Genomic DNA, 23,077 nt, shown 5'->3' on the forward strand with positions numbered 1-23,077 from the left:
TGCATATTTCAGAAGTAGACGATCGGTGGTTGTATTTAGAACAATTCACGGATGATGGAACAGGTGAGGAATCTATAGGGATCACGCTTGATCGCTGGGACAGTAGGAAAGGTATCGGACTGTTACAACTGCGGATAGATCTAATGTACCGGAAAAGATTTATAGAGACTGCTTAGAGTGAGTAATGCAACACATATGAGCTTTACCTAATTTTTCACGGGTAGACATCAAACTTTTCCAAACTGGAATGTATGGATTTCATATGCGGTTTGAGCACTCTTCATCCTTTCACTTCCTTTCGTTCATCCGCTTTGGTCGTTAATCCGTTATAGCGGGGGTTTGGCTCTGTTGACCTAGCAAAACTTTATCAACCACCACATACCGTCAGCAAGCTTTCGAATATAGGTAAATCGCTTCACTGATTGAAGATCATCTCGCCAGCGGAAGCAGGATCGAAAGATAGTCTTTATAACACAACATAGTTAACAAAATGCAATAACGACCCGGACTAATAAAATTTCAGAACGATATATACTGATTCATCGAAATCGTCAAACATGTCCTTCTACTCAAGATGTATCCCTTCAAGCCCCTCACGTCTTTTCAAGATCCAAGCGAGTATAGCCACACACTTCCTTGCTCTATTAAATATTGTTTTTCTGGTATTGCCAGGAGTGTCAGGACCCCACGTGGGATTTTTCTGGTTAAGAGTGGAATATAATGGTCAATCACAATCGCAATCTCAGTCCATTCAAACTGCCAAAGGGGTGAACGTAAATGGGACTGTAGAAGAAGATGGCGAGAATTGGTATCTAGGTGGGTTTGGCGTATGTAAGCTTGGTGAGAAGTGAGTGGTCTGATCAACAGCACCGTATATTGCATCGCCTTTCATTATTAGTCGTGAAAATTGACAAAATGAATGTCTTAATGATCTTCTACCTACAGATGTCAACCTGGCCTGTCTCCCCCTGATTATTATACTCCGATACAACAAGTGTTGCAATTACATTTAGCTAGTGAGTTCATTCCGTGTCAGGAGAAAGCCATACATCAAATACATCATAGATGTGTTGGCTGAATATGGGTTTACCCATGTCTCCTCAACAGTAACAGCGATATTTTTCGTGAATTGGATTTTATCTTACGTTCTATTCTCGTTCCCACAATCTATATCTTCAAAGAGGTATTCAACGTTAATACCCCTCTTCGCACCGTTCTTCACTTGTATCATCTTCATTGCCGATCTGTGTGTAGCCCATGCCTTGGAGATTAAGGAGGGTGTAAAAGAGGTTGAAAAGATAGATGTGTTTTGGCTGTAAGTGCTGCTTCATATTGCTCTGAGGTCGATCGGAATCCCCAATCATTATACCATCGTATTCTGCTCTTTTAGAAAATTCCACAGTACTCTTGAACATCCCACTAACCTTGCTCTCCATGCGATACCCTTAGCGGCACAGTTGCCTTCGTCTTTTCCATCTTATGGTGTATTTTTGCAGAACTAGATGGGATGTACAAGCGACATGATTTTGCGGAATTCAACAAACCAATTGTGGAGCCTGAACCTGAGAGGGGTCTTGCTGAGAAAGCCGTTCATGGTGTTTACAGTCTATGGCCATGGCGTAGGGAAGAGAAAAGCAGAGAAAATGGTAGGAAGAGGGAAGATAAGCATAATCATAGATCTCGGAGTGGGAGTAAGGGAGCTAAGAGAAAATCACACCATAGGAGTCAAAGTATGAATAAGAGGAGTGAGACAGCGTAATGTTATAATCATATACCGTGATGTGCGTCATATAAACACAATTACAGCTATGTATGACCAAGTGGTCAGACATACAGTATCTCCCATTGATCAGACCTTACAACCTATTTATTTCTTCCTCAGTGTCTAAATCCTCTTCATCCTGGAATCTCGCATCTTCCTCATCTAATCCATCCTCTTCATCAATCGAGCTTTGCTCCTCTTCTTTAAGGTACATCTCATCCTCGTATTCTTCCACAAACGCAATCGGTTCTTTCCATCTCTTCATCTGACCATTTTCGTCATCCATCAACCTGTTCTGCTCCATCTCCAACTCCGGGTCCAAATCCAATTGACTTATCAACCCATAAGCTTTAGCTCTGAGGTAAAATCCATCAGCCTTCTTTATATATTTCTTATTCCACGCATCGGTCACTAAATCCAGAGCCCAATCAATCTTATCATGTTTGATTAATAAATCTAACATCTTACTATACCAAATAGCTTGTATCGTCCTGATTTGTCCCAACTCTTTCCATCTTCTATAACCCTCTCCAAATCCAGCACTATCATGACGATTGAACGAATGAGTGATAATTTCCATCCACATACTGATTGATACATTCCCTTTCCCTCCATCAGGGAAGAGATCCAACGCTAAATCGATATATTCCTGTCTTTGTTCCGCACTCGTATGAGTAGATTTAGCTATAGGCCCAAGGAATGACATCCACATTTGCACCAATCTCGATCTAGTCACTCCATATAACTTCCTCTCACTTGCTTTTTCCAATATATACAGACCAGCTTGAATTTCCAATAAGGTAGGTGTAGCTGTATGTGTCCACTTGGTTATCATCCCGTATAAAACTTTGGTCCATCTCTGTATACCTGGATCGGGAGCCTCGGCATCGGTAGTAGCATCTAAAGTAAGGTCCACTATGGTCTTCATGGGTAAGTTTAGGACTTGGAGTTGGACCGATAGTAATGACCCTAAAACATGGGGTCGAAGAGGTAGACCACTATCGATGAATAGTTTGGTTACTTTCTTATACATCTTTAACTTGTCTTCAACAGGCCATGGACCTAATGCGAGTCTTCGAATAAAGACTGAAAAAGCTATATCGGAATTATCTTCAGGTCGATCGGTATCCATCGGAAAAGTTTGGAATATTTGCCAAGCTTGATTGAGTGTTCCGTGCTTAATGAAAAACTCCACAAAGGCCGCTCGAGTCCTAGAATGTATTCTACCCAAATGACCTTCTTTGGCAGCTTTATACAAGCTTGTAATTTCATTTCGTAAATTCGGATCATCGAATGATAAGATACTTAATGTTCGTATTCGCCTCGAAAAAGGTTGATCTTCAATATGCCAGTTTTGGGTAGTGAGTCGACGCCAATATTCATCTACCCATGCTCGGGCTTTTGATCTCACAGAGGACGATTGACCGACGCGTTGGGAAAGGATCGCCATATATAGCATTGCAGACGAGAGGAAGTCACCATTGGGCTCTAGGCCTCTTTCAGGTAGATCGACATCGATCATCTTGATGATTCGGTCGACGTCACCCTTCCATTCAAAGGTTTTCATGAATTGCACTGTAGAAGAACAAAGCGAATGGATCAGTACTGATTAGACCAATCAGATACAATTGGGATCCGAAAGGCACGTTCTGATGTAAAGCAAGAGAGGTGAGATTAAACAGATTCAAAAAGCACTCACACCATATAACAGGGGGAATCGGTATATTCCTAAACACCAGACTGAAATCATCCAATTCTCTGGGTTTCAGATAAGCATCGGGACCAATAGAAGCTTCCAATACCCTATCATACAATCTATCCAGTTTAGAATCTGATTTTCTGGTTCCTAGTGTTATGATCCGCGCTACTAAAGCATTGGGATGATAACACATCAAAGAAAGGACCAATTTATCTACGTTCGCTCTAAATCTCTTGTGAACTTGTGGTTGGGCTTTGGAAGCTTTCAAAGCTCTATCGATAGGTTTGAAATCGAACGTCGATGATGGTCTGAGATCAATGTGAGAATCCAACATCGAGAATAAAACTTTATCATCTAACGTATCCATTAAAGTATGCGCAGCTATATTAGCCATCAAAAGATGCTTTAATCCCACATTGACTTTGTTCTGATTGTTCATTGAGCTAGCAGAGGGATCTTCTAATCTCGCATTTAACCTTTTGATCCTATCCCAAGAAAATAAATCTTCTTTCTTTTTACCTTGAATCTCCCTCATATGCTCTTTACACCTCTCATATGCGTCAATCACATCTTTAGGTCTACCACTTCCGATCAACTTCAACATCAATGCATATAACCCCAGAGCATATCCTCTAGATGCAGATTCAATGACCATATTCTTCAGATGCCCATATTTGGCAGGTTCGTATAGTGCCATTTTACCCAGATGAGGATAATTCTTGCCAAATAGAATTTGACGGATACTATTGGATATCACCTCGAAATGCCATGGGGCCAGGCGATGTATACAGCGAAGGTCCCACAGTTGAGCCCATTCTGCGGTGGATTGATCTAATTGGGAGTTCTGAAGGTGCGAGATAAGTCGATTGATATTGGCTTCGATGGGATAATCCGGTGGGACCCCTAACAAGATCACATTGTCGTAGGACGTCAAGGGGGAAGTAGTATCATGAGCGACGGGTTTTGCAGCCTTCTCGGGTGTTGATGGGCCTCTCGGCTTCGAAGATGGCGGAGGTCTGGTGATATTGGGTTTGGGCTTGACTTTCCGACTCCGCTGGTAAGCAGGTGCGGGGGCAGTAGTGTGCAACGGTCTCAGTGGCGGCGGACGAAGGTGAAGTGTCGGATTGGTGCCGAAGCTCAGGCGATACAGCCATGTCTGCGGTCCTGGACCAGCAGCTGCTGCAGGTCGTAGAGCTGTCATGCAATGTCTATGGTGGTCAGCGATGTTATGTGGAGTAAGATCACGATGTCAAATTGCAGAGTGATCTATCCGAAGTACATTCGATGCAGGTTGCAGAAGTCCCTTGTTACGTAATCAAATCCACGCGAATGCTTTTCCATGAATCTGACCCTGGCTCCAAAAAGACAAACAAAAGCCCAAAGCCATCCTATCCTCCCATTCTCGTCATTCAACTCTTGAGCTCCCAACTGACTCTACCTACCTGACCTGCTCTGCATTTCAGCAAACGACTCTGAGTGTCGCGCACGTCAACTTCTCGCTCATTCTCACCCCTTTCCCCATTGTTGAAATCCCTTTTACACAAAATACACCCAATAATCATACCGCAACATGTTGTCTGACACAGGCGCTTCCAACCTCCCTGGAGATGTGTAAGTACCGTGGCTCCCCCCTTCTTGCTCTCGGGACCCAGTGCGACTGCAAGACTCTCTCCGCCTCCTCGTATGTACAAAGTAAGCTGACACCTTCCCGTCTCAGCTCCAACCCGTTCCTATCCAAGTTCACCACCTCACCGAAGAAAGGGCGAATGTCCCCCGCCGAAGAGTCCATCTCAACCCTGAGGGAAGGTATGGGACGTATGGACATATCTTCCCGAGGCAACTCTATGGATTATCTACATATGGAAAGGAAAGATTCCAAGGAGATTGCCAACAGAAGGGAATTAGATAGATTTGTTCCTTCGAGACCATCTTCCATCGCAGCCCACTCCCATTCATCAAGCACCTTACCTACCTTGGCTTTGGACGGACATTCTCCCGATACATCAATGGATCGATCAGGCTCATTATCAATGGACCACACTACATCTTCTCTCTCGGCTACCTTGGGTGTACCTCAGAACAACCGAAGGATCTTATCATTCCGATCCGCTCCTCCTCCCGCATCACACGCAACCTCCCACCTCGACGCGCAACGGAACTACCTCCTGCATTCGTCGTCATCAGCCAACCGCGGTACAGGGACTAACGCAGCTGGTAAAGAAGGAAATAAGAAACGTGCACCGCCCTATGTGCCAGAGAGGGTATTGGACGCGCCGGGCTTCGAGGATGATTATTATCTGAATTTGATCGATTGGTCCTGTTCGAATAGAGTTGCCATTGGATTGGGAGATACAGGATACGTGTGGGATGCTGAGAGCGGGACGGTCAACGCGTTGGGTGGCGGTGATGAGAGGTAAGCGTTTTTTTTCCCCCGGATTCTACTGTCAACCAGCTCAACAATATGGCTACACCGTCGATGTTGAAATCGAAGCTGATCTTACGAATTAACCTTGCAGCGAGGATCGACCAAAGGTGACTGCAGTCTCATGGTCCAACGACGGAGCGTACCTTGCCGTAGGTACCGACGCGGGTGAAGTGGAAGTATGGGATGTAGAAGAAGGCAAGAAAATGCGTGTGATGGGTGGACACTCTGCTCGTATCCCCTCACTATCATGGCATGGTCATGTCTTGAGTTCAGGTTGCAGAGATGGAAGTATCCACCATCATGATGTCAGAGTTGCGAAGCATAAGGTGATGGAGCTGATTGGACATAATGCTGAGGCGAGTACAGTCTTCAGTAACTATGATATGCATATCTCACACTTGAGGAGGGGTCAAAGCTGATTGTATATTGGCCGATGTTAGGTATGTGGTCTGACTTGGAGATCGGATGGTCAATTCCTTGCTTCGGGAGGTAACGATAATGTGGTCAATTGCTGGGAGTGAGTGAAAAGCGTATCTGAACGTCTCGATCGAGGTGTCATCAGCCTACTTACTTTTTTTACGTTGCTCGCAGTGGTCGTATCGGTGCTTCTGTCCTACAGACTGGAGAAGGTGTACCTCGTGGAGTAGCCAAGTGGACCAAAAGGAATCACACAGCAGCAGTGAAGGTGAGCTTTGTTATCCTATCTCCGCTCACCTCAGCTACTCTGTTGCGGCACTTTGAGTGCTAACTGATCGATATTTCCCCAGGCTTTGGCATGGTGTCCCTGGCAATCATCCTTGCTAGCATCAGGCGGAGGAACAGCCGACAAACATATTCATTTCTGGTCAACATCAACTGGAGCTCGTACTTCCTCTTTGGCCACTACGACTCAAGTGACCTCTCTGACATTTTCACCTCATTCGAAAGAGATATTGGGAACACACGGATATCCAGATAACACCATAACGTTATGGAGTTACCCCTCGTTGGAGAAGATATGGGAAGTCCCAGCTCACGATTCGAGGATTATCTGTAGTAGTTTGAGTCCAGATGGGACGACGGTCTGTACAGGTGCAGGGGATGAGAATCTGAAATTCTGGAAGATATGGGAAGTGAAACAAAGTAAGAAAGATAAAGGTGATGAAGGTGGGATGATTAATGATGGGGGAATGGGTAGGAGCAAGAATACGGTCAGGATTAGGTAAAAGTGTAATTTACTCGTATCTGCCAGTTACATGATAAGGAGAGTAATATTTCGTGATGGTGATGGTGTAAGGAGATTTTTGTTGATATATGATGACCTGGTTCTTGTTATTGTAAATGTACATTATACATTTTATATACGTTTTATACATTATTTTTTCGCATAGTGCATGATGCTACATATTCTTGTTAAACCACCGGATACAATATATCTACCACAACCTCTGCACATTTGTAAGTTCATGACAACATATCATTCACAACACATTACTTGAGCACAACCAAATGATCATCTCGTCCACTAATTACCGGTCTACCTTCCCGCCCAGATGGCCCATTGCTGTTCTTTCTCCAATTTCGTTGAAGCTGCTGCTTACTCATTGAGTAGCACACCCTTCCACACCTTCATCATCCTCATTTCTCTCCTCGTTTTCAACATTCATATGCGATGCAGGTTCAGCCCTCACTCTTATTCCTCGACTAGCTAAAAATTGCAACAAGGTGGCTCTCTCGAACGAACCTCCAGGTAAGAACCGGGGTAACCGGGTATTACGTTCGATGATATTTTGAGTGAGGTGCATGCGTGAGAAAGAGGGGGAGATAGGCTTGTGGGTAGGTGCGAACATCTGAAATGACAAACATCAACTTCTAGCCTCCCGCATACGTTGGGAGGAAAGGGTTGGGAGTCAGCGGGATCACCCACCTTGACAGTATTATCAATCCCACTGACAGCTACCAAAGGTAAAGTAGGGTGTTGCTCCATGACTGGCACCAGGCACTATCAGCTGTTAGATCCTGGAAAGCCGAAAATAGCAGAAATATCACATTCAATTTGAACATACCATTGACCACCGATCCATCACCTTCCCAGATCCCTTCTAACCTTCCCGAATCTTTATCCCACACGAAGAAATTTCCATCATCACTTCCCGAGCAGATTTTATCCGCTCGAGTGCCTAGAAAGTTACCTAAATACACAGCGTATCAGCCAGAGGCTTAATTGATAGAACGAGAATTAGGAGGACATACAATCTTTTACAGTCTCGACATTCCTGGCTCCCTTGAAGCTCTTTCTCGGATAAATTGTATCGACATTATCGAAAGCTTTAGTTTCTAATCTCGATGCGTTCGATCCTCCAAAACCTAATATATCTATATCAGGATCCATATCCATGAAATCTTGATCAATTTCGACTTCATCATCTTCTTCTTCTTCTTCATCCTCTGCATCGAGGTCCATATCGTCGTCCTCATCCTCATCTTCGTCAAACTCGTCTAAAGCATCATCTTCGTCATCCTCGTCCTGATCTTCATCAGTCTCAACATCTAGCATCCCTTCTCTATCTAATATATCCAAAGCCAGATCTTCCATATCCGACAAAGACGCTTCTGTTCCGACACAGTCAGCTCGGAACGGTTCCCTATATGCGCGATAGATAGCTCACCTCCACGGTCAAACCTATCTTCCATACTTTCGTTCTCTCCCTGATCCTCATCCCTCAAGAAATCTGCTGCTGAATATATTCGTGGAGGTGTAGGATGTCCCACTCTAGTCTGACTACTAGATTGCCCTTCTTCAGCTCGACTTATAGCATCATCGTTCGTTCCGGCTCCATCATCGACGTGATTCTGTTCGCCCAAGGTGATTACCTGTGCATTGCCTTGGTTCGTCTGATCATCATCTTGTCCTGACATCCTCTGCCTGGCGCTTGGTTCGCCATTGTCCTGAAGTATACTATCCCTATCCGATTGTCTTCTCTTCCCTAAAGACGGACTAGACCTATCAACGATACCCATTCCATCTTCCTCGTCTAATGCAGTCTTGGGCGTGTCTATCGGACGAGGCGGTGGGTCATCTGTGCGTATGTACGGCGCAGATAGCTCAGATGGAGGTGAGGGTGATGCTGCAGTGGAGGGCGATCTCGATTTCCTCTTGATCTTTACCGGGGATGAAGGTGATTTTGATCCTTTCTTACTTCCTTCATTAGGCGGAACGACAATCGGAGAGCCATTCCTGATCGAGCTTGAAGGTGGAGAATCGTATATCGAGAATAACGAGGTAGAATGCTTTGCGAACGATACTGCTACCTGTAGCCAGTATATCAATTAGCTTCTCCGCAGCTGCAACAAACACAGCAGACAACTCACTTCATCCGCATTCTGTGGACTCATCTTGACACAGGTAATATGTCTTTCCTCACCAAACAAGCGATTCCCATTATTTGGCGCGACTGTATCCCATTCATCATTTGGCAATCCTAATTTACGCACACAGTGAACTTGACCTGATGAACGTATGTTCGGACCCCAAGAGGGATTTTGACGAGGTAACATCCTTCGATCGCATATGAATGCCTATGATCAAATGACTCGAATTCAGCTAACATCACTTTGTATTGCCCTTCCCGAAGATAGTTAGCAGATTCCGATTTCTCACTCACACTATCTGTCCTACCAGCTACCGCAAATATATGAGGAGTGACCGTACTAACACTTAGACTATACAGATCCACACCCTTCGGAGCGTAGAAAAGGGGTTCGGGACATTGTGATCTACATGTATGTGGTCTACGTAAATCATGTTGGCGGACTGTACCATCCTCTGAAACCGTCAGGAATAAGTATGGTGAGTTCTCGGTAGCGATTCGTTTGGTTCGATCTTTATGACATTTAAGTATTGTTACGCTGTATAGACCATCGGATTATTTGTCAGCATCTGCCCTAATGAAGTGTCCAAAATGTGATGGCAGAATGCAAATGGAGGGAACGCCCAATAGACCATACTGAATATCACTCAAATGGTACTCAAGGTAGATGGTCTACATATCCAGAGAAGAGCACTCACCCATCACCTCTTTCACCTTTCAATTCCCCTGTCGCCGTATCCCTTACCAATCTCTCAACTTCAAACACCCTAACGTCCCTATCACCCGCACAACTCACGATCGTAGGTGTAGATGAATTCGGTAGGAATTTAGCTGAGAAGATATTCGCTCGATGACCCGTCGATATCGTATCGGACAGTTTCAATGGATGGGGAGAATACGATGAAGAAGAGGAGGAAGAAGAAGATGGGTGAGGGTCAGGTTGCCAGATACATATTCTGTATAATCACAAATATATCAGCTTGGTCATGATACAAAGCAATGTGGGCGAATTTTCAGTAGTTCAGTCTTAATGCGAATGTATAGTATTTTAAGAAAGCTTTCTGCTCACCTTTTATCATCTGATCCAGATAATAACGTCTTCCCATCATCCGACCACGATAGGGCATTCACACATCTATGTTCGCATCAATGAAAGGAATTAGCGATCTCTTCTATATCTGCTGTTTTTCTTTGTCACATGATGAGAACGCAGGGAAGATCAATGATCAAGATAGTCCAAGATTACTTACCCCCTATGCCCATCAGTCTGACCCAGAACCTGGACCCTATCCAACGTCTCCCACATATTCTCATCATGTCGTTGGTGTCTTGAGGAGGAAGAGGGTGTAGGTTTGAAGGCTTTCGGAAGAGGTCGCAGTATATGTCTGGGCATTGCGATTGGATCTGTCTCCTTAGGATTTTGTTTATATCGCTGTCATATGTAAATTGCGTCGAATTGAGAATGAAGGTCGGTCGATACGAAGGCGAAGAGGAGATGGTAGGCCCAAAGGAAGTTGAATTTCGATTTTTGGCCTTGTCGATGACAGTGCTGAGGAACTGTGGCTCAAGGTATTATTACTGCAGGAAGCCGGGTGTTCTATCTTCGTGGAGAGTTAGTCAGCTCTTCGCATGGGAGTGTGATGGATACAGTGGTAGTCTTTTGATGACAACGACAAAAGTACCAAGTATACAAAGTTAACAAAACGAGAGCCGAGAGCCAGACGATGATGCCGAACCATCATGGAGTGGAGATAACCGGTGGAGGCGATTTCATATGGTAACTATGGGTAACACCACACAGCATAAGATTATCGCGTTCATCCATCCACTGGATCAGACTACAGTGAACAATATGTAACTTCATACACTAACATAACAGATGGTATGGAATAGCTTCACTCTCTCCTAACCACATATTATCATCAAGTCACTGCCGTAAAGTGACATGAATCAGAATCATCTACCTCACCTACCCTCCATCTGTCTTCTCCTCTGTCTATCCTGCTTGGCACTCATCTCATGATGTTCTCCGATATTATCCAATCTGTAAACCATACAATAGAACACCGAAATCCATCAGTGAGATTTACTGTGTCATCGAGGAAGGTTGACTTACTGGGTAGGCATTTCCATAGGAGGTTGTTCAGCAACGAAATAAGGTGTGTTCATAGCATCTTTCGCTGTGAGTCTTTTAGACGGATCGAAGTTTAACAGACCTTCGACCAGTTGCAAAGCAGCGGGTGATAACCATCTATATAGAATGTAGACATGATCAGCGACTGGGAATCAATATGATCAGAAGAGACACGCCAACTCACTTTTCAAAAGCACTTTTGAACTTCGATTCAATCACCTCTTTCGGTTTCACCAATTCATACCATGGCAATTCTTTTACCCCAGGCCATTGTGACTCTTTCGGTGTACCCATTATACTATATATCACTTCCAACTGGTTGATCTCATCTGATCCTTGGAATATCGGTTTAGTGGTGAATATCTCCAATACAATACATCTGGACGAAGAGGCAAAAGATTAGCTCAGGATCAACGTTCGCAAACAAGTGACTGTCGTTGAAATGTGCAATGATAGACGATCAAGTACCAATACTCACCCCGCAGACCACATATCCACCTCACTCTTATAGACTGTCTCACCCATCAACAGCTCAGGAGACCTATACCAAAGCGTAATAACTCTGTTGGTATAATCATCCAGATGTTTCTTGCAGTACAATCTTGCTAATCCGAAATCCGCCAATTTCAATTCCCCTTTCGAGTTCAACAGGATATTCGATCCTTTCATATCTCGATGTAAGATTGACTTGGAATGTAAGTGTGATAAACCATTTAACATTTGATGATTTAATGATTTGATATTGGCTTGGGAGAATCTGAGTGTAGGATGGGATAGGAGACCGGTCAAGTCGTGTTCCATATATTCGAATACCATATGGACGTTTCCTGATAAATAAAGAAAAATATCAGTATCTCACTCAATCTATGATGATTAGAACAGTATCTGCGAATCAATGATATTCGTTCCTTGTGCTCCTGTTTTCTTAAACCAGGGTTATAATCTTCCTCAATGTGTCCACCCATATTCCTCCGCTTGATACAATTCCCCCTCAATGATTCAATCCACTCACCTTTCGAGACCATGATTTCCAACAACCTCACCACATTATCCTGTCTCACACCCTGCAGCAGCTTGATTTCCCTCATGGCGGTGACGGGGAACCCATCTTTTTCACCTTCCAATCTAATTTTTTTCAAGGCCACCATCCGGCCAGTATCGGTATTACGCGCTTTATACACTTTCCCGTAGGTTCCCTCTCCCACGTGAGAGACAAGGACGTACATATCGCCTGATGTGGTGGGTACGAAGGAAGCTTCGGATGTGGATTGTATATTCTCGGCGGAAGATTCGGATGGTTGAGCTTGTATAAATGGAGAAGGTTGATCAGATTGAGGTTGTGGTAAGGACGAGGGAATTGACAAGGTCGAGGTCTGTACCTTGTCGACTGTGTCGATAGGTCCGTGCGTTGCTGTAGGTGCAGATGCGGTGGAAGTAGTCGGTTTGTTGGGCGTCCATCTACTTTGAATGACGGGTATATCATTCACACCTCCATTGCTATTCGATAACCTCCTGTTCGTCTCCCTCTCCCTTCCAAAAGGCGCATGTCGATGATCACCGCTCCTGTCCATCTCATCATCCCTCTGACGAGTATACCTGTCATCGTCTCTACTGTTGTTATTCCTTTCGGCCCTCCACACTGCCTGATCTTGACCTCTGCCCCGAGCATACCTCGAATTGCCCGGTGAAACACCTCTTCCTCTTACATCATCATCTTGAGATCTTACTGCACCAAGTTGATTTTGATTTTGCTTGTTGCGCAAGAGCATTTCAATCTGATTTAGCTCAAAATCACTAGGTTCCCTCCCGAAATAATGTATCAAGAAACTTTCGATGGGGGGACTCATACCTTGATCATACCATGAGCTAAAAGCAGCTTGGATATAAGGTGCTACTGCCGATGAGGAATTATCGGAATATCGTCTAGTTGGGGACAAACTGGTGGTTGAACCTTTACTTGGTGAGACGGAGTGATGTGAGGGTGAAGTGGGTGCTTCGAATAGGTTCTGTATAGTTTTAGAAGGTGAGATGGATTTCCAACCTTTCTTGGGACTAGCGTTGAAAGCTATTTTGATTGGACCGCTAGCAGCTGGAGGTTGAGCAGGGATAGCAGGATTTGGATCTTGGCTGATAAGAGGTTCTTGAGATGGAGGTTGCAGGAAGGGTGGGAGTGTATTGGTCGAACGGACAGGCGGCGATCCGTAATTGAGTGTTTCAGAGGGAGGTGGCGGGGGCTTAGCATTATAATGCGATTGTTGTAGCGGAGGCTGAGAAGAGGGAAGGAATGGACGTTGGCCGTGAGTTGGACGGTAAGCGTCATGACTGTAACCTTCACCTTGTCTGGTGTATTCATTACTGGGATCAGCCTGAGCAGCTGATCCTCTCGGGGTCTCATCGACATCCATCCTCTCATCTCTACCCCATCTTCTTTGAGGGGGACCTTCATGCCTTTCACCCCATGATGGCCGATTGTTACCTCCAGAGACGAACATATCCCCCTGAGGAGCTAATGGCTGCCTCCTACTAACGGGAGTAATTTGCGATTGACCTCTGGGTCCTGAGGGTGGACTTCTAGCCCGACGTTCGGGTGACTGACGGTCATGCCTGCCCCATCGGTTGACTGGAGGTGGTGAAGGTGAGCCTCGGCGGGATCCGGACGGAGAACGATCTCTTGGTCTCTTGGGTTCATTGGCCCGAGGTGAGGACGGTGCGCGTTTACGTTCGTTAGGTTCAGGTGAAGTCTGACGTGATCTATACCGAAGATTCAGTGTCGGTACCGTGAAAAATTTGATCGAGACGGACTTACCTCTCCTGAGATTTCCCTCCAACACCATAATCAGGACTATCTCTCGCACCTCTTCCACCTCCCGGCTCACTTGCTCTACCTCCAACTCGAGGCTCACCATAATCTGGACTATCCCTACCATTCCGTGATGTGCTTGCAAGCGGACGCGAATCCGGATCGGTATTATCAGGAGACTTTGCTCTGCCGCCTGTACCGTAATCTGGACTATCTCTTCTTCCCCTCTGTCCCGTAGCATGATCAGGTGATTCCCTTCCATTTCTCCTATTCGAGCTAGATCCACTACCATTACCATAATCTGGACTATCCCTTCTTTGGAGGTTCGTATTCCTCTGCTGATGCTGATGTTGGTGGTTGTCATACCGACTATTCGTCCAAAACCCTTCTTTCTTAACAGTTTCCAAATCCAAATTGGTATTCCGTCTTTGATCAAATGTATTTACTAACTCTCTTTCTCTCTCTTGAGTACCCACCTTGGCTTTCCATGCTGCCCATGATCTACCATCACCTGATCCATCGTTGTTCTTGGAATTCGAATCACCTTTACCACCTGATCTCCTTCGATCTCTATCCCTATCTCTATCGTCTCTCCTACGGTTCCGATCCCGATCACGATCCATATCTCTTCTCCAACCTCTATCCCTGTCCCTGTCACGATTACGATCATTATTACGATCTAAGTCATCTTGACGATTAGTGGTATTTTGGACTTTCTGATTCCATGCTGCCCAGCTTCTTTCTCCTCCTCCTCCTCCTCCTCCTGCTGAGCCACCATTGTTGTTCCCAAATCTGTGACCTTGACCATAATTGTTGTTATTATTATTAAAGTTCCCATTGTTACTATCAAAATCCTTTCTTTTCCTATTACTATTGTTGTTGTCCCGCTTCCAACCTCTATTATCCCTATCCCCATCCCTATCTGCATCATCATTATAATCCGATCTTGCTCTACTACTATGCTCATACCCTCTCGAACTTGATGGACTGATATCTCTCTTGGATACAGGTGATCTGGACCCTTCGGTATTTCTGCTATATCCTCCCGATGGTCCGGCAGATATGTCTTGCCATCTGTTCGTATGGGTAGGTCCAGTACTAGCTGCAGGTCCAGTAGGTATATTCACTCCTTGGGCGGAAGCAGAAGAAGAAGAAGGTTGACCAGGTCTCCAAGATTCCCTCTTAACGGGTTGACGAGGGTACGAAGCGGCTGTAGATGTAGACGTAGAAGTTGAGGTCGAGTTGGCTGAATTGGCAGATAGAGGTTCGTAAGATGGCATGGGTGGTGAGAGCGGTCGGGAGATAGAGTATGCTTGATCTGACATTTTGAGATCTCTGAGTCATATGAGTATATGCCGATAGAGATTGGATTGGATGTGTTGAATCGGTACTGGACAAGAGATGAGAACAAGACTTGGTAGTTCTACGAAAATTAGGTTACATTGAGCCAAGCTTCATCCAAGAAGGTGCTTATATCTGGCGACTCACATATCATGACAAGGTACAAGATACACCTCCGATTGGTGTCTCTGAGATGCTATATGCTATGCTGCGCTATGTGGTATGCTTGTGACTAGTGATTGTATGCTATGGTAGACCCTTACACATACATGAGCAGCTTCTCGTTGACGATTGACATGGCCATGACCATGACTATGACCATCCCTCTGACATCCCATCACTGGATTTACCTTCAGCGAGCCAAATCACGTGGCGATTCTTGTTCTTATTCTTATTCAAGCGTACCATTTAGCCATGCAACCCTCGTACCCAATCGTCCGTCCTTCCCCAATGGACGGATCATCTGCAGCAATGAGACTTCTTCAGAGCAACCTATCACTGACTGTCAGCTTGCCCAGCATTGTCAGCGTCATTTCATGCACATTCTCGACATCATGGGATGCTGTCAATCAACTTAGTTGCCAAGGCCCGTCTGAGCAGAGATTGATGGCATACCCATCCATCGTCACGACGCGTCGCGTGGCACCGATGACCGATATGTCCAAAAGAAAATGTTTTTCTTTTTCTCTTCTACGTGATTTATCGTCGTAAGCTGAGCCAGAATACGGTTCACATCGGGAAAAGATAAGGTGCGACTTTGCTCGATCGAGGACTTGATGATCTTGAGTGACAAGAGTCAGATGCTGGAAGATGTCGATATGTCGATGCATGGATAGATAGATGCCCATCGGATTTGAGTGTAATGCGAGGATTGATAACGGGTGGATGAAACGCCACAGAGGGATTGATTGTTGACCCTGAACACAGTGGTGGTAGCAGTGGTAACAGCAACAGTAACAGTAACATATGCACGTACCGCAACAACGTCCATCCATCGCTCATCATTCTACCTGTTCGGATCATACATTCACCCCATAACTCAACGAGGACATTATAGATCACGATACAGCCCAGCTCAGTCCACTCAATTCAGAGAACATCACGCACTCATGTCCGCATAAACGTACAGTAATAAATCGATAGCACCTCAACGACATTTCGCGACGAATCACACTATATATCAACCGTATCCCATCCTTCTCGACTCGGCGACAGTAAGATGCCTCCCTCTGGACCGAGATCCAGACCAGCACAAGGACAAGGCAGTACCAGAGGTGCACCTCCGACTGCTAATCAGAGGAATGAAGTATTCGAGAACATCTTCGGTAGACCTGCGGGCGGTCATCACTTAGGACCCAGTCCTCAGCAACCACAATCTGGACTACATCCCGGACCTCCCTCAACAACAGGAGGATATCAATACTCTTCATATAGCAATACACCATCGTCCTCTTCAACATATCTGAATCCCGCTCAACCGAGCTATCCACCCGGCACTTCTTACGGTGCTGCACCACCACCCAGACAGCATTTCCCCCCTCAGCATACCTACCAACCTACCCAGAATGATGGAGGGGCAGGAGGAGGGATTTACAACAGACCGTCATATGACAAGAATAGTCTGAATGGGAATTATGCTGGTGGTACCAGGAAGGTCAGCCAGGGTTATGCTGCCAGTGCTTATGGTGTACCGGTAAGTACGGTCAGATCAATGCTTTGACTCTTACAATACACACAGATACATACGTCTGACTGAATAATTTGTCTGTTATGACAGGTTGGTGATCTACCTGATCGAAGAGCGTCATTGGCACCTTCCACCTATTCAACACAATCATCGGCATCTTACTATTCACCTAATCCAGATAGTGTCTCCCCACCACCGCCAAGAACCAATCGTCTACCTTCCAACCCTTCACCAGCTACCTTCCCTGCTCCTCAACCTACCAACCGTATACCAAGTGGTCCAGGCTCATTGCGACAACCGCAAGGTCTGACCCCCGCTCAGGCGTACCAGGCATCTCAGAGCTACAGTAATGGAAATGGCAGTATGTCGTCACCGGCATCAGCAGTTTTCCCAACTAGATCAACAGCTTCTCCTGCCCCTCCTGTCCCACCTATACCTAATCCGAAAACGGAATCTGTTACTTCTTTCATGTCGAGTACATCGTCTGGATCAAGGTTACCTACTTCAACATCTACTACATCATTCCATAAACCCACTCCTCCCATTTCATCTTCTCATTCTCGTTCACCACCGCCAAGGGGATTAGCAGGTTCGGCAATAGACGAGAACGATAGAAGTGGCTCGACGACGCCGGATTATATAGGTCAAGCATTGGGCAAATTGGCTTTTGAGACTTCACCTCAGAAAGGTTTATTGGATGATTTCGGTTTATCGTCAAGTGCAGGAAGTCATACAAATCAGGATTATTTCCGTGAGTAGAATCTTACTGTGATTGATTCGATTCTGATATGTGGTGGTGCTGACGGATTTATGCAGCTCAAAATATATCACAACCCCCTCCTATACCGCCCAAAGCTGAACAACGTCAAGAGTCATTTTCCAGTAATTCTCGCGTATCAACGCATCAGAGGATGGCTTCAGACTCGTCTATCGCCAGTAGTGTTTATACTACTACCGCAGGCAGGACATATATGGCGTAAGTCAACTATACTTCGATCTAAGTATGTGAACCTTACTGACTCGCAATTATAGTCCTTTATCTCAGATTGAACCGCCATCAGGTATACAAGATTCGCTCAGTTCACCTACGACGCCCACAGGATCGGATTCAGGATTTGCTGCGCATGCGCAGAGGAGATTATCAGGAAGAAAATCTATGGAGTCCACTGTATCTTTACCACTTCCAGCTACTGATTCACCTTTGCCCCCTGGAGCAGCACCTTCGGCAACTGCTTTTGATGGTCGGGCAACGTCGTTCTCGGGATCGTCAACAACCAGAAAGGATGTAGTGAAATCGATGAGATCTGAATCGATAGGACATGGATCACAAAGACGGTCGAATCCTGTTGGCGCACCTCCATCCTCATTCACGTTCCCTACTCCATTATCCTCTCAGCGATCGTTATCTGGCACTTTGACGCGAAGCACTTCGACAGCTAGAGCAGTAATCCTGCAGTCTATGCCACCTATCTATCCCGCTCTACTATCTCAAGTTGCAGAAGCGTTCAAAAAACTTTTGACTTTATCTGAATTGGTGAAAGACGGAATAACATATAAAGATTCTTTTGATGGTAGGACGGCGGTAGGGATCATAGCAGATATAATCAAAACTCCCGATAGGAATTTAGCATTGTTACTTGGTAGAGCTTTAGATGCTCAGAAATTCTTTCATGATGTAACGTACGATCATCGATTGAGGGATAATCCGCATGAGGTGTATCAATTCAAGGAGCGATTAACGGCTGCTCCGTTTATGAACACGCCTAACGGAGGTACGGCGACGGCTCAGGATAGTCCGATATCTGAACATGCTGGATTAGGAAGGACCTCTTCAGTGAGAAGTACGAATAACAACTTCAGAGCGTCGGGGGGGATGACGAGACCACCTATAGGAGGTCAAGGTAATTCCGATAATGGTTCGATGAATACTACAACATCTGAAGGTGGACATATCTCAAATTCTCATTCACACTCTACACCTGCAACTTCGACTACTACGTTGGCTTCACCTAAATCACATCATTACGACCCGTCACACACCTCGCTTGGTGGCCAACAAGCGGCTAATGGAATAGTTGAAGAGGATGATACGGAAGATGATTTACCGGTCGGAGTGTTCACGTTGTTAACTGATTGTTATTCACCTACGTGTTCTAGAGAAAGGCTGTGTTATAGTATCAACTGTCCGAGGAGGCTAGAACAGATGAAGAGGTTGAATATGAAGCCTCAACCTGGTTTGTCGAGGAAATTGAGTCAGGAGAGTATCGTTGATGTCAAGGTGAGTAGATGCTCTAAACCATCTGTTATGTGTATAACATTGCTGATGTATGGGGAATTCCGGCGTGACAGGAAACCGGTACATTGTGGATCCACTCGGTATCTCAAGAAATCTTAGATAGTGTAGATGATAAAGAGAAGAAGAGACAGGAAGCTATCAATGAAGTTATCTACACGGAAAGGGACTTTGTAAGAGATTTGGAGTACCTGAGAGATGTGAGTTTAACCTGTCCCACTCCCATGACACTCTTAACTTACACTAGCTGATTGACTGATTTGATGTTGTTCAGTCATGGGTGAAACCACTGCGTACATCGGACGTTATCGACCCAAAACGACGAGATGATTTTGTCCGACAAGTATTCTGGAACGTCCATGACGTCTTATCGGTCAATCACGTTTTGGCTGAAAAGCTCACAAAAAGACAAAAGAAGGAACCTGTAGTTAGTGGGATTGGGGATCTGTTCCTAGAGAGAGTTCCACTATTTGAACCGTTCGTGGTATATGGTTCACATCAGTTATTCGGTAAATACGAATTTGAGAAAGAGAAAGGATCCAATCCTGCATTTCAAAAATTCGTTGATGAAACTGAACGTAAACCCGAATCAAGAAAGTTGGAATTGAATGGTTACCTTACAAAGCCCACTACTAGACTTGGTCGATACCCTTTACTCCTCGAAGCGGTCCTGAAATATACGCCTGACGATCATCCCGATAAGAATGTCCTTCCAGAGGTGATCAAGTTGATTAGAGGCTTTTTGACCAAAGTGAATATAGAATCCGGAAAATCGGAGAATATATTTGAGCTGGCGCAGATCGAGCAGAGTTTGGTATTTAGACCGGGGGAACATATCGTGAGTTGAGATTACTGGTGTGTTCGTGAAATTCAGATGGAGCTGGTATGTTGAGGGAGTTAGCTTTTGAGTGTACGGTCGATTTGGGTGAAAAGATTCAGCAATGGGTTCGATGTAAAGGACGCCAGACCAGATTGAATGAGATATATATGGAACGTGGAGGTACCTGAGGATTGCCGCTGATTGAGCCCTCTCCCTGTAGGATCTTCGACTTCGAGACAAATCCCGGGAACTAGTCCACAAAGGACCGCTAAAGAGACGAGGTGGAAACAGGGAAGAAATCGCAGATCTGATCGGTTTCCTGTTCGACCATGCTTTCCTACTTGTTAAACCGAAATGGGTCCAGAAGAGTGAACAGTATAAAGTATATCGAAGGGTGAGTAAATAGCAAAGCTTACCATCAGCTCAATGGTAGAGTAAGCTGACTCGATTTCTTGGTATAGCCAATCCCTCTCGAATTACTCGTTTTGGTCACACCAGACGACTCATACAATTCATCCAAACTCTCAGCATCTCGAGCCGCCAACAAACTGATGCCTCGACAATCCAACGCATCGTCTTCCAACCACACTAACAATTCCAAAGCTGTATTGGCAAACCCACCTAAACCAGAATCGAAACATGGTTTCTCCCTGACGGTGGTTCATTTGGGTAAAAAAGGATATTCGATGCAATTGTGGGTTGATACCTATATGTCAAGGAAGAAATGGTTAGAATCGATAGACAAGCAACAGTCAATTTTGAGGGAACGGAGTTGTGTATTTGTCAGTGAGACTATCACTGAGGGTGGACCTACGTTTACTGGTAATGGACTGAGGAAAGTCAATTGTGTCAGTCCGTATGGTGAGTGTTTACCTCTTTCTATCTTTACCATGCTCAGTGAGATCAGAGCAGCGAACTGATTGATTCCCTTATTTCTAGATATGGGCCACAGGATGATCTACGGTACAGACGACGGAGTGTATTTCTCCAACCTGCGAGACGACAAACTACGTGATCCGGTGAAAGTGATCAATCTCCTTGATGTGACCCAAGTCGATGTCATCGAAGAATTTCAACTATTAATCGTCCTTCACGAACGATGCGTTACGACCTTTCCTCTAGACTGCCTAGACCCAAACGACGCCAATGCAGCTCTGAAGAGGGGTAAACGAATCTCAAGTCATACGAGTTTCATAAAATCTGGTATTTGTCTGGGTAAAACTTTAATTGCTATTGTTAAATCTTCGACATTGTCTTCTACAATTAAAGTGATGGAGCCGATTGATCAATCGTTGAGGAATAAGAAAGCTCCGGGTGGGTTTATGAAGAGATTGAATGGACGGGATGAAGCTCTCAAATTATTCAAAGTGAGTGTCTTTCCTTTTCAAAATCACTTTGTTCTTTCTTCACCCTTCTCATACTCATCATCTCATAGCTTGGCATGCTTAATGGCTTGATACACACAATGCTAACCATTTGCCATACATATAGGAATTCTACATACCCACCGAATCTTCGTCTGTACATTTCCTAAAAACCAAATTATGTGTAGGATGCACGAAAGGATTCGAAATTGTTGACCTTGAAACACTTGACATGCAAGGTCTTCTGGATCCTTCAGACGCAAGTTTGGATTTCGTCCTGAAGCGGGATAACGTGAGGCCGATAGCTATTTATAGGATAGAAGAGGATTTCTTACTTTGTTATGATGGTGAGTGTGGTAATTCACCTACCACGGGGTAATGCTAATACTTTATTACCTCCTTCAGAATTCGCTTTCTATGTTAACAAGAATGGCTGGAGATCCAGACCTAAATGGGCTATTGTATGGGAAGGTTTACCTACTGCTTTTGGTAAGTCATTTTTGCCAACGCCTCATCCCATCGTTTGACATCTGACTAATGATTGACTCGTTTGCTCTGGTTTAGCATTACAATACCCATATGTGATAGCATTCGAACCGACATTTATCGAAGTGCATCACGTAGAGACTGGACATCTCGTGCAAATCATACCTGGATCCAACATTCAATGTCTTTTCGCTGATACACCACCATCAAGAGTGAATGCTCCTGTACCTGTTCAACCTAATCGGCAATTGATGTACCCACCTGGTCCTGGCGGAGGATATGGTAGACCACCACCTCAGAGTAGTAACCCTTATTCGCAACAACAAGGATATTATCCACAACAGCCACAGGCCCAACAATCAGGATATTTCCCTCCTCAGGCTCAAGTTGGTAGACCCCGTCCACCACCTACTGGACCATATGGTATGCCTCCTCCGCCCAATCATCCAATGATGGTATCGCGCTTTGCAAGACAACAAGTTATCTTTACGAGTGATGATAGTCATGTACAATTCCTCAAATTCCCTCCTCCCCAATCGCAACAGGGACAAGGTGGAGCTCAGAGGATGAGTGGACCACAGGCTGGAAAGGCACACAGTATAAGGGGATCACATTAGTGTTTTGGCAGGATGAATGGATGTTCTTCGTACATGTCCATTTTGATCTTTCTTTTCGGTTCGAGTTTCTATCTTGAACACAATACGATTTTTGTTCAGCTTGATTTGATTGTATTACTATGTATCACTTTTTCTTCTTCTTTTCAATGCTATTTTCTTGTTTCGACAAATTGCAATACGATATTTTGTTTTCATTCGTAAACAGAGATTGACTGGATATATTTTTGCATCTTATTCACGATAGTTTATATATCATGTTATTGTAATTATATGTGAAATGAACATGAATACATGAATAC

The 23,077-nt window shown here is 44.8% G+C and overlaps 6 protein-coding genes across 6 annotated transcripts; 3 read left to right on the forward strand and 3 right to left on the reverse strand.

Moving 5' to 3' along the window:
• Positions 1-557: 557 nt before the first annotated feature.
• On the forward strand, positions 558-1,759 carry I203_103596 (uncharacterized protein; the record flags this gene model as incomplete). Its single annotated transcript, XM_065517352.1, has 4 exons — positions 558-847; positions 946-1,016; positions 1,108-1,315; positions 1,450-1,759. The coding sequence occupies 4 exons, from the start codon at positions 558-560 to the stop codon at positions 1,757-1,759; spliced, it is 879 nt and encodes a 292-aa protein (XP_065374170.1).
• A 97-nt stretch (positions 1,760-1,856) lies between these two features.
• I203_103597 (uncharacterized protein) lies at positions 1,857-4,662 on the reverse strand (the record flags this gene model as incomplete). Its single annotated transcript, XM_019147604.1, has 2 exons — positions 1,857-3,337; positions 3,462-4,662. The coding sequence occupies 2 exons, from the start codon at positions 4,660-4,662 to the stop codon at positions 1,857-1,859; spliced, it is 2,682 nt and encodes an 893-aa protein (XP_019003269.1).
• Positions 4,663-5,031: 369 nt separating this feature from the next.
• On the forward strand, positions 5,032-7,091 carry I203_103598 (uncharacterized protein; the record flags this gene model as incomplete). The annotated part of the gene is made up of 6 exons (XM_065517353.1): positions 5,032-5,072; positions 5,179-5,874; positions 5,978-6,242; positions 6,327-6,403; positions 6,478-6,571; positions 6,654-7,091. The coding sequence occupies 6 exons, from the start codon at positions 5,032-5,034 to the stop codon at positions 7,089-7,091; spliced, it is 1,611 nt and encodes a 536-aa protein (XP_065374171.1).
• A 375-nt stretch (positions 7,092-7,466) lies between these two features.
• On the reverse strand, positions 7,467-10,629 carry I203_103599 (uncharacterized protein; the record flags this gene model as incomplete). Its single annotated transcript, XM_065517354.1, has 10 exons — positions 7,467-7,715; positions 7,793-7,854; positions 7,932-8,057; positions 8,119-8,478; positions 8,535-9,177; positions 9,238-9,444; positions 9,531-9,774; positions 9,935-10,192; positions 10,306-10,371; positions 10,487-10,629. 10 exons carry the CDS (start codon positions 10,627-10,629, stop codon positions 7,467-7,469), a joined length of 2,358 nt encoding a protein of 785 aa, XP_065374172.1.
• Positions 10,630-11,201: 572 nt separating this feature from the next.
• Positions 11,202-15,495, reverse strand: I203_103600 (uncharacterized protein; the record flags this gene model as incomplete). Its single annotated transcript, XM_019147601.1, has 6 exons — positions 11,202-11,280; positions 11,353-11,487; positions 11,555-11,749; positions 11,849-12,197; positions 12,383-14,121; positions 14,177-15,495. 6 exons carry the CDS (start codon positions 15,493-15,495, stop codon positions 11,202-11,204), a joined length of 3,816 nt encoding a protein of 1,271 aa, XP_019003266.1.
• Positions 15,496-16,730: 1,235 nt separating this feature from the next.
• I203_103601 (uncharacterized protein) lies at positions 16,731-22,778 on the forward strand (the record flags this gene model as incomplete). The annotated part of the gene is made up of 12 exons (XM_019147600.1): positions 16,731-17,204; positions 17,289-17,949; positions 18,015-18,174; positions 18,231-19,476; positions 19,548-19,691; positions 19,766-20,329; positions 20,532-20,705; positions 20,773-21,172; positions 21,251-21,678; positions 21,803-22,022; positions 22,081-22,164; positions 22,240-22,778. 12 exons carry the CDS (start codon positions 16,731-16,733, stop codon positions 22,776-22,778), a joined length of 5,094 nt encoding a protein of 1,697 aa, XP_019003265.1.
• Positions 22,779-23,077: the final 299 nt, after the last annotated feature.

The sequence above is a fragment of the Kwoniella mangroviensis genome, assembly GCF_000507465.2.
Source record: "Kwoniella mangroviensis CBS 8507 chromosome 1 map unlocalized Ctg01, whole genome shotgun sequence".
NCBI classification, from domain to species: domain Eukaryota; kingdom Fungi; phylum Basidiomycota; class Tremellomycetes; order Tremellales; family Cryptococcaceae; genus Kwoniella; species Kwoniella mangrovensis.